General features: G+C 45.6%; 1 protein-coding gene across 1 annotated transcript in view; it reads left to right on the plus strand.

The window, feature by feature from the left end:
* Nucleotides 1-11,354, plus strand: part of EXOSC8 (exosome component 8) — a 50,154-nt gene that overhangs the window by 10,040 nt on the left and 28,760 nt on the right. Inside the window, exon 3 of the mRNA XM_015827626.1 lies at nucleotides 2,745-2,808. Coding sequence (XP_015683112.1) covers nucleotides 2,745-2,808 — 64 coding nt within the window. The remainder of the gene's footprint in view (nucleotides 1-2,744; nucleotides 2,809-11,354) is intronic.

An 11,354-nucleotide genomic window follows, 5' to 3' on the forward strand; every position in this document is an offset into this window, starting at 1 on the left:
GGGAGTTTTGCCCCAGGTTTGAATTCAATGGCACAGTCTGTGGGTCGGTGGAGAGTGGGGACTACTGGATCAGCAGATGTCCCCGGGGCTGCAGGTTTCACTTCCCCTTCGTTGTCTCTCCCTTTGTGGCTCCAGGAGCTGGGGCGGGCGTAGGGCTCAGGATTCTCCTCTCCTAGGGAGCTGAGAGTTCGCTTCATTAGGTCGATTGCTTTCTCTAGGATCCAGCCCGAGTAAGGTGCCCAGCTCCCTTCCTCTTCACTTACGTGCAGGGATTTCTCCATCTCCTGCTTCCATTCTGGTTGTTTGGGCCCCTGTCTCAGAGTCACCTTTCTTGATTTCTTTTCCCACTCACCTTTCTTTCCAACGTCCATTGTCCACCGAGGTTTGTGGTCCCGTGTCTCCACTACCTCTTCTCCTGAGGATTCTGACCTCTCAGATCCCGACAGCTGGCAGGGTTTCAACCGGGGCAGCGGCTCCCTTTCCGGGGAGTTTTCTCCCTTCATTGCTCCACTGTCTGACATGGTAATTTTTTGCAAAGTCTCCCGGCAAGGGTCTTCCTTCCAGGTGGACTAATTTTGCAAGTCCTGTCTAATGTAAGGACCCACCCCACTTTGCATCTTAAGAAGACAGAACTCCTGGAATATTTCTTCCAACAGGCATCTTTATTAAGAGAAAGCTGGATGCAGGCGTTCTAGACCGGACTTGGGTCCAAGCTCTCCTATTCAAGGTTTTAAGGGATCCCCCATTAGCCACACCCCATCACCCCCTCCTCCCAGCGACAATCCCAGGCATTAAATTCTCACCCCCTTTTCCTCACTGCCGGGAGGAGACTTCAGAAAGGATTACATGAAAGCTAATGACCCCCATTGTTATTGTTAGTCCTTTTGGTGATATCCACATCCACTCCCTTTGAAGTAGACTGAAGGAAGTGAGGGCCATAAAGCCCCTTTGTTCACCCCCTTCCCTTCATCGTATGACAGAATCCAGAGAAGGCAGAAATGCGGTTTTCCATAGTTGATAACTAGAGATGGAATATATTTGGATTCTGACACCTATATTGTATCTGCAAATGACATTATAATGATATAGTAGTCCTCGACTTATGATCATGATTGAGCCAAAATTTCTGTTGCTAAGTGAAACAGTTGTTAAGTGAGTTTTGCCCCATTTTACGACTTTTATTGCCACAGTTGTTAAGTTAATCATTACAGTTGTTAAGATGCTGCAATGGTTGTAAATGCGAAAAACAGTCATGTCACTTTTTTCAATGCCATTGTACCTTCGAACAGTCACTAAACAAATGGTTGTAATTCAAGGACTATCTGTATACATTATGACTTAGCAGCCCCAGCAACAAAAATTTAAAAATAAAATAAAATGACATTCCTACCATGTTTCATAGTTGGAAAGGGTTTCTTTATTTTATTCTCTCCTAATATGTTTCTCATTAATGCAAAAAAAATTTTAATTTTGATCTGATATGTCCACAGACATTGTTCCAATAGCCTGTTAGATCATCCAGATGGTCTTGTGAAAACTTGAGAGAAGAGCTGTCCTTCTAGAACAGCAGTGGCCCACCCTTTTGGGCACCAGGGACTGGTTCCATGGAGAGAGGTTTTTCCATGGCCCGGAGGGAGCATGGTTTCGCATGCTGCCTGCATCCCAAGGATGGAGCTTTGCTTGTTTGCGCAGCCTGGTTTCTGGCATGCCGCGGCCTGGTGCCAGTCTATGGACCAGAGGTTGGGGACCCCTGTTCTAGAAAACAGTGATATCCATGGTAGTCCCTATGGGCAATTACTCTTGTTTAGTGTTTTCCTTATGTTAGATAGTGTAACATTGTCATTGGACAATTCAAAAAACAACTGCCAATTCCTTGCTATTAATCCTGTGATTCCCTGCAATCTTCCAGATATTATATGTATAACTTGTTCTTGGAGTGATTTTTGTTGGATGATCATTCCTGGAAAATGTTGTTACATTTTTATGTTTTCCTGATAGGGAATTGATGAAAGCTGATATTTTTAACAATAGTTTCATAGTCCCATTGTGAATGTTGAAAACTTCTTTTCTGAGATCTGCAGAGAATTTTAAGTCATTTTCATAAAAGCAGATTCTGATGGTAGCAGTTGAAGTGTGTATTTTATAGAGAAAGTGCTCCTCAGATTCAGCTTTATTATCAACTCATTGATTGGAATATCTGTCTGAATTAATCCCCTTAGCAGGCCTCATTATCCTAGGGATTTGTGTTATTTGTGTCAATAAGACACAGCATAGCATATTGTTGTTTGTTTAAATAGAGTCGTTGTCATTTAAAAAATGAATCTCTGAAGACAAGATTCACACCACTGAATATTATGGATTTTCTCATCATTATAAAGTGGGTGGATCATGGAGGAAGAACAGGATCTGATATGACCAGAATAAAGCAAGATGTATTCAGGATTTTCCCAGTCCCCACAGTCTTTTAATGGGTATTTTCATAATTGTCCTCAATAAACACAAAAAAGTTTTCCTGTCAAAAGTTTTAGCATTGAAGATTCAATTTTTGGTTATCAGTGACTGACTTATTTAGCAGGTCTATTTAAATCTGTATATATTTGTATTTGAGTCCAAATAATTATACCTTTGTTTTTAGATCATATCATACCAGTTTGCTTATCAAATGCTGATTTTTTAAAACTCAAATTCATATACTGTAATCTAATAAGATTAATTATGTATGCCTGATTGGGTGATCCTTATAGAAAGAAAATTGTCGGCCTGACGGAAGGGACCTTGGCGAATTTAGGACCACAACTATCAACATAGGTAAATGCTTTACTATTGAACAACTATCCTTGCTTATAGTATTCCAAATTAATTGTGAGATACTCTAGTCTTCAGTATGTAGTTGGGAGTTTGTTTTGAGAAATAATGGAAAGAATAGCTTAGAGAACATATTCTGATTAAGCAAGGATATGAAAGAGACAAGACTAATCACTATGGTCATATGTTGAAATGATTCATATTAATCACAACATCTGGTTTAACTAATTTTTCCCATATTTACAACAGATTATTAATGTATATAATTTGAAAGTCAATACATCTGAGTGTGTTTTTATCTACTAGCTAGCAGAAGAATGTAAACAGAAATTGGCACGTCCCACATCATCTTCTCCTGGCCAGTCCCCCAAAAGATTCCTAGAATGCTGAATATCTTGCTGAATTGAGTGGTCAGTGATGGAAGGAGCTGTTCATGGAAAGTTAGTTAGATACATTTTATGTTCCACTCATAAAATATGTCTTTTATTGATATTCCACAAACATACTATTCCTCTTCCATTTTCTGCAGTGGTGAGAGAAATGTTGTGAATCTTATAGAACTATTTGTAATCCTATTGTATTGTACTCTCTGAATGTGATTAGAGCTTCATATAAATCCTATTAATCAATACAAAGATTCTCATTAAACAAATAACATCTACAGTAGTGTTTTATATCATGCTAGTATATTAAGCCATCATTCACTGCTTTGTTGGAAAATGTACATGAAGTTTTAGTAATTTCTACCACCTCATTTGTGAGCATTGAAATTTCTCTTGACAGAACAGTGGATTCTGGATTGTACCAACAAATTCTATAGCAGAATGTCCCTAAGCATTCATTGCTGCTAAAGCTTCATGTACTTTTTCCAACGAAGACAGTAAATTTTGCCATGATGTGTGTGATAATGATAAAATGTAAACTATTTGGCATGTTAGCCTTTTTTAAATAGGATTTAGATGAAGCATCACTATATAGGGCACAAGATTGCAGGATTATAGATAAATTGAAAGGCTATCATTTGGTCTCTTATGGAGGGCTAGCACCCTGCTCAGCAGGTTTGCCAACCTTTCAGAAGCATTTAAAGACTGATGAGAACAGTATGCAGAAAAGTCAGCCTCTACCTACTTTTAGTAAGTAGATATCTGATTCAGCTCTTGTTATATATCCAATTGTATGGACATACATTTTAATAAAAACAAATCTGCTTGAATTGCTCACAAGAAAAAAAATGGAGGAAAAAAGCTTGCTTTTAGAATGCACTACCTTGCAGCAGCAGTGGTAAAATGTTTTACTGTGCTGTACATTCACAGTGGGTATGATGAGAAACAGCAAAAATGAGCTAAACTTGAACCATCACCTTGCAACATTGTAGGATTGTAATTGCACTGTTTTTCTTTACATTTTCTACTGGTGAAATGAAACCATTGTAAAAAAAATTAGCTAGAACAGAGTTCCCCAACCTTTCTGGCTTCGCTGACTGGCGAGGGGGGGGAGGGGATGGGGGAGTGATTGCATGCATGTGCAGCTCCATTTATGCAAATTGAGTACGCGCACATGTTTGCGCAAGTGGGGATGCATGCGTGAACAGCCTGGTTCCAAATGGCTCACGGCCCAGTAGTGGGCTGAGGCCTGGAGGTTGGGGACCCCTGAATTAGAAGACCATAAGGGGTTGCAGATTGCCTTCTCAGGCTTAGAGACATATCCTTTTCTGGGCAGAATAAAAATAATCTATTATGATACTGCTTAGATGTATACCCCACTTACATTGAGATACCTTTTCAGTTAGTCAAAATACCTTTAGTTCAGTGGTTCTCAACCTTTTTAATGCCGCGACCCCAACCGGTCGTAAGTCGAGGACTAAACCGGTCATAAGTCGAGGACTAAACCGGTCATAAGTCGAGGACTAAACCGGTCGTAAGTCGAGGACTACCCAACCGGTCGTAAGTCGAGGACTTTCCCTGCCCGGGAGCGCCGCGCATGCGTGGTTCCGCCCCCTGCGCCGGCCGAGGCGTAGCTGGCAAGCAGCAGAGACGGAGCAGGCCGACCACCAGCTGGCCCAGCCCAAGGGAGGCAAGGCACCCGCCGGAAAAGGGGAAAAAATGGCGGACAAAAAAAATGGCGGACAACAAAAATGGCAGACAGCCTTGCTTGGTGACCCCCATGAAATGATCGATCGACCCCAAATGGGGTCCCGACCCACAGGTTGAGAACCACTGCTTATTTGGTTTAACTAAATAGAATGGAATAGAATGGAATGGGATCTTCTAGTCCAGCCCCCTGCTCAAGCAGGAGAACCCATACCATCTCAGACAGGTGAATGTCTAGTCTCTTCTTAAAAATCTCCAGTGATGGAGCGCCCATGAATTCTGGGGGTAAGCTGTTCCACTGGTTGATTGTCAGGAAGTTTCTCCTTAATTCCAGGTTGCTTCTCTCTTTGATCAGTTTCCAACCATTGTTTCTTGTCCTTCCCTCTGGTGCTTTGGTGAACAACCTGGCCCCCTCTGCCTTGTAGCAGGCCCTCAGATACTGGAACACTGCTATCATGTCTCCCCTATTTCTTCTTTTCTTTAGACTAGCCTAACCCAAGTCCCATAGCCGTTCTTCATATGTTTTAGTCTCCAGGCCTTTAATCATCTTAGTTGCTCTTCTCTGAATTTTTTCCAAACTCTCAACAGCTTTTTTGTGATATGGTGACCTAAATTGGCTGCAGTATTCCAGATGTGGTCTTACTAGGGTTTTATAAAGTGGTTGTCAACGCTGTGACAGTGGATGTCGTCATTCTGACAACTGAAAAACCAGCAGCCATTTTTTCTCTTGCTTTTAATGTGCCTTTCTATTCTTTTAGAGTTCAGATATAGAAGGGGAGAAGGGGTAAATGCCTGAAGGTTTAGCTAGCCATAACAATGTAGAAGTGTGGGAACTAAAGGATGTGTTCTGATAAGCTTTTGGCGGGCTGAGAGGCTGGAGAGAAAAGCCTGCATTTTGTGCTAATTGGGGAATGTGATTTATGACAGCTCTTGTGGGGTGGGAATTGCAATTTGTTACTTTGTATCTGGGAGGAGGGAATCTTATTCTTGGGTTTAACTATGTAAGTGCTGATACTTTGTTTCCTAATAAAATGTTCTTTAAGGAAGAAATCTTGCCTTGAAGTTCTTTTAACTGGTTTCATCTATTGGAACCATGACATTAACCCAAGAATCTATTCTACTCTAACATCCTTGGGGTCCTGAGCTCCAGTCACCGTCTCAAATCAGAGGAGAGGTTGACAAAGATTCAGGGAAGATCTCAGTATGGAGAAAAAAGATGCACCCACAGCCAGCACCTGACCATGGCAACTGCCTCAGCGGAGGGAGCACAAGCCCTTGCATCATTGGAGAAAGTGAGTTCGGAACTTCTGGCAGTGGGAGCAAGACCCAAAATGCGGGGAGCTATTGTCCTCGGAGTGGATCCTGCCCAGTGAAGACCCTAAGCATCCCGAGGGAGCCCAATCAAAGAAGAGTTCTTCAAGAGTGGCTGAGTCAGAGTTGCAAGTGGGTGCCTCATGGGAATCACGCTCCCCCGAACCGAGAAGAACAAAAAGGTTGGCGGTGGCGGATGATTTGGATGAGTGGAGGTACCTGTCTGCAGTCCGTAGCCAATTGGTTGAGAAGTTGGTGGAGAAATTCGAGGGGCTAGAGGTGAGAAGCAAGGGACAGGTCACCCTGAGCATGATGACCGGTGAGGTCAGCACCAATCTATGCCCAGAAGAAGCCTTAGCCCCAGTGATGGAGCTCGGGCAGCAACTCCATGTTCAGAGCCATCAGCATTGACCTCAAGCCCAATGGGAAGGAAGAGCCCTGACCGTCTGTCCTGGGATGACAGTCTGGGCCGTCATCAAGCGTCAAGGAGTCCAGAACACCACTCGCAACGTGACCGCCTCGGCTATTGGAGAAGCCCTGATCAGCATTGTTCATCACAGTCTCCTGACAGGCATCACCGCCGCGAAAACTCCAGACGGCGGCATTGTGACGACAACCCCCAAGAGATGCCCACGCTACCGAAGCCCAGACCTTCAGCAATACTGTCAGAGTCCTGATCACTACCGGTACTGTGAGAGCCCTGACCGTTACTACCATCGATCATGCAGCCCCGATTACCACCACCATCATCACCCAAACCCAGGGCCTACACGAGGAGCAGACCTGAACATGAGGGTACAACGTGACTTGGTTCAACAGCTGGGGCGACTGCGCGATCTGTTGGACAGAGAGCAACCACTAGGCACACAGCAGCCGCTGGGGGCCCAGCAGCAGTTGGGCGTGCAACCGCAGCTGGGGGGACAACAGCAATTAGGCAGACAGCAACCCGTAATGGCGCCACCTCTTAAGGCCACTTTTGATGGCGACCCACAGAAGTTGATTTTCTTCCTCAATCAGGTGTGTTCCCATATGAACCGAAATGCCAATTTTTACCCCGATCCCGCTGCCATAGTCGATGTTGTCGCAGCCAATTTATTTATTATTATTTTTTTAATATATATTTTTATTTTTTAAACCAACAGAACAAAACATAACATAACACACATACACACACAGTATATACTGTATTCCTCCCTTTTTTTACAGCGATTTCGTAACAGTAATCTTCTATTATTTACATTTTCCCCCCTTATTCTTCTTTAGAATATTTGTCCTTGTTGCCCCATTATTTCTTATTTGCATTTTTCTTCTTCCTCTCTTTTTCTCTTTCCTCTCCCCCTCTTTCTCTCTTTCTCTCCTTCCTCTCTCTCTTTTTCTCTCTCTTTCTCTCTTTCCTCTCTCTTTCTCTTTCCTCTCTTTCTCTCTCTGTTTCCTCCCTCTTTCTCTTTCTCCTCTCTCTTTTCCTCTGTTTCTCTCTCTTTCCTCTCTTTCTCTTATGGCAGCATCATCGGGGTTCTTCGCCGCCGCCCCCGGCCCATCCGCCACTCTTCTGCGTCCTCAGCCAAACGGGCGGGGAGGGGGAGCAGAACGGGAGGCAGCGGCGGCGGCAGCACGGCAGCATCGTCGGGGTTCCTCGCCGCTGCCCATGGCCCGGCCGCCACCCCGCCGTGTCCTCAGCTGAACGAGTGGGGAGGGGGAACAGGACGTGAGGCAGCGGCTCTGGTGGTGGTGGCGGCGGCACGTCAGCATCGTCGGGGGTCCCCGCCGTCCCCAGCCCGGCTGCCGCCGGCGGGACTCCGCACTGCCCGGCCTCATCCTCCGTCCATCGATGGAGCCGCGGTGGGGCTGGTGCTGCGCGGCCCGCCAGTCCTCCAGCCCGGCTGCTCCCCCCAGGTACCCCTCTTGCTCCGGCACTTGCCCGAGCCGCCCAGGGGGCACCAGGAGGAAGAAGGAGAGGAGGAGGGTGAGGAAACCGCCGCCGCTGCCCCAGCTGGGACTCCGCGCTGCCTGACCTTGCCTTCCGCCCATCCGATGGAGCCACAGTGGGGGCTGGTGCCGTGTGGCCCCTGCCAGCCCCTCTGCCAGCCCGGCTGCTCCCCCCCGAGGCACCTCTCTTGCCCCTGCGTCCGCCCGAGCCGCCTTGGGGGCAGCAGGAGGAAGAAGGGGAGGAGGAAGAGGAGGGCAAAGAAGCCGCCGCCAGCGCCAGGCCCCAGGAGGCGGCTCTCCTCTCCTACCTTTGCTGCATCTCTTCCTTCCCGGCAGCCTGGACTCCGGCGCACCTTCCCGGCCAGCGGGTCCAATGGTCGGGCTGGCTGGGGATCGCAGAGGCTGGTCTCCCTTGGGCCGTGGCTTGCGGAAGGGCTGGCCCACTCAGCGGAGCCTCCAGCGGGCCGCTCCCAGCAGGGATCCCGGGGCTTCCCCGGGCGGCTCCAAGGCCACGAGGCCCTGGCCGCGCTTCTCCCAGGGGATGGGGCACCCGGGCGCAGGGCCAATCAGGAGCCCTGCAGGAGGTAAGTCCACCTGAGAGAGAGAGAAGGGAAGCAAAAGTGCTTCTCTGTCTCTCTGCAAATGGCGGAGGAGGCCATGCGGAGACGGATGCGGAGCGGTGTCTCGGTTCCTAAGACCATCGGAAATATGTGTTTTCCGATGGTCTTAGGCGACCCCTGTGAAAGGTTCGTTCGACCCCCAAAGGGGTCGCGACCCAGAGGTTGAGAACCGCTGCCTTAGATCATACATGTCAAACTCGCAACATCACGTCACATCGCGCAACGTATCAGAATAGTTTTGCCATTGCTGGCAGTTTGACATCCCTGCCTTAGATGTTATGTGGACTATCAACAAACGAACTGGACTGATCTCCTCCCTTTCGCTGAGGTGGCTTACAACAACACCGTTCATAGCAGCACTAGTTTTACACCTTTTAAGATCGCTACGAGGAAGGAATTCAACCCAATACCTGAATATCCTCAAGGACCCTCTACCTCCCAGACTCTTGATCAATGGTTTGTGGGGTGGGCGTAAGTATGGGACAAAACGAAAATTGTGCTGAAGAAAGCCTTGGAGACCTACAAAAAACAAGCTGATAAGAAGAGGGCTCCCCAGAGATCGTTCCATGTTGGGGAAAAAGTTTACTTATCCGCAAAATACCTGCCACTCAAATTGACTAGTAAGAAATTAGGACCAAAATACCTAGATCCTTTCCCCATTGTCAGAATCATAAACTCAGTTACAGCAGAGTTGAAACTCCCTCGACTCCTAGGAAAAATTCACCTTGTTTTTCATTGCAGCTTATTAAAACCTTTCCGGGGGTCCACTTTACGACCTCCTCCCAAGAAAGCACCTGGTCCCCTAGTGGTAGCCGGATAAACACATTATGAAGTAAAACGTATACTTGATTCTAGAATTTTTAAGGGAAATTTACAGTATTTAGTACAGTGGAAGGAATACCCATTATCGGATGCCACTTGGGTGAAATCCGATGATGTGAAAGCTGATAGGCTTATCCGTAAATTCTATGAGCAGCACCCCAATAAGCCAAGAGGCAACCCTTAACCTATGCTTCTGTTTAAATTGCAGGATTACACCTTTTGTTAAGGGGGGGCAGATGTCAACGCTGTGACAATGGATGCCGTCGCTCTGACAACTGAAAAACCAGCAGCCATTTTTTCTCTTGCTTTTAATGTGCCTTTCTATTCTTTTAGAGTTCAGATGTAGAAGGGGGGATGGGGTAAATGTCTGAAGGTTTAGTTAGCCATAACAATGTAGAAGTGTGGGAACTCAAGGATGTGTGTTCTGATAAATTTTTGGTGGGCTGAGAGGCTGGAGAGAAAAGCCCGCATTTTGTGCTAATTGGGGAATGTGATTTATGATAGCTCTTGTGGGGTGGGGATTGCAATTTGTTACTTTGTATCTGGGAGCAGGGAATCTCATTCTTGGGTTCAACTATGTAAGTATCAATACTTTGTTTCCTAATAAAATGTTCTTTAAGGAAGAAATCTTGCCTTGAAGTTCTTTTAACTGGTTTCATCTATCGGAACCATGACAGCGGTACTAATACTTCTTGTGATCTTGATACTATGCCTCTCTTTATACAACCCAGGATTGTATTAGCTTTTTTGGTTACTGCTGCACACTGCTGGCTCATAGTCAAATGATCGTCCACTAGGACCAAGGTTCCTCTTACAGTTACTGTTTTTAAGCCAGGTCTTGCCCAATCTATACATTTACCTTTGATTTTTCCTGCCTTAATGTAAAACTTTACTTTTCTCCACATTCTGTTGGATAGGGCCCATTGTTCAAGTTTGTCAAGATCTTTTTTGATCCTGAGTTTGTCTTCTGGGGTGTTGGCTACTCCTGTCAGTTTGGTGTCATCTGCAAATTTGACAAGCTCCCCCTCAATTCCCTCATCTAAGTCATTTATGAAGATATGGAAGAGCACTGGGTCTTGTGGTATCCCACTGCTTACTTCTCTCCATGTGGATGTAGTGCCATTGAAGACTACCCATTGAGTACGGTTTGTCAGCCAGCTACAGATCCATCTGGTGGTGATGTTGTCAATTCCACCTTTTCCTAGCTTACCAAGGAGTAGGTTGCGATCTACCTTGTCAAATGCCTTACTGAAATCTAAGTATTCTACATCCATTGCGTTTAGTCACTTTATCTAAGAATGAGATAAGATTGGTTTAGCATGATCTGTTTTTAACCCGTGCTGGCTACTAGTTATGACTTCGTTTGCTTCTAGTTGTTCGTAGATCTGTTTTTTGATTATCTTTTCTAGGATCTTCCCAGGTATTGATGTTAAGCTGATTGGTCTGTAATTTCCTGGGTCTGTTTTTTCCCCTTTCTTGAAGATGGGGATCACATCAGCCCCTTTCCAGTCCTCAGGTACTTCCCCGATGCTCCAGGATTTGTGAAAGATGTGGTGCAATGGTTCTTAGATAACATCTGCCAGTTCTTTCAGAACTCTGGGATGTAGGCTGTTGGGTCCCAGTGATTTATATTCGTCAAGGTTGGATAGGTGTTCCCTTACCATTTTCTTGCTTATTTTGATTTTTGTTTCTAGTATCTCTTTTGCAGTGGTTTTTTTTTTGGTATGTTGGGCTATAGTTTCTTTTTGTGTAAAGACTGACACAAAGTATGAGTTAAGTA

This window comes from Protobothrops mucrosquamatus, unplaced genomic scaffold (genome assembly GCF_001527695.2).
Source record: "Protobothrops mucrosquamatus isolate PMUCROS unplaced genomic scaffold, P.Mucros_1.0 scaffold_215, whole genome shotgun sequence".
NCBI lineage: Eukaryota > Metazoa > Chordata > Lepidosauria > Squamata > Viperidae > Protobothrops > Protobothrops mucrosquamatus.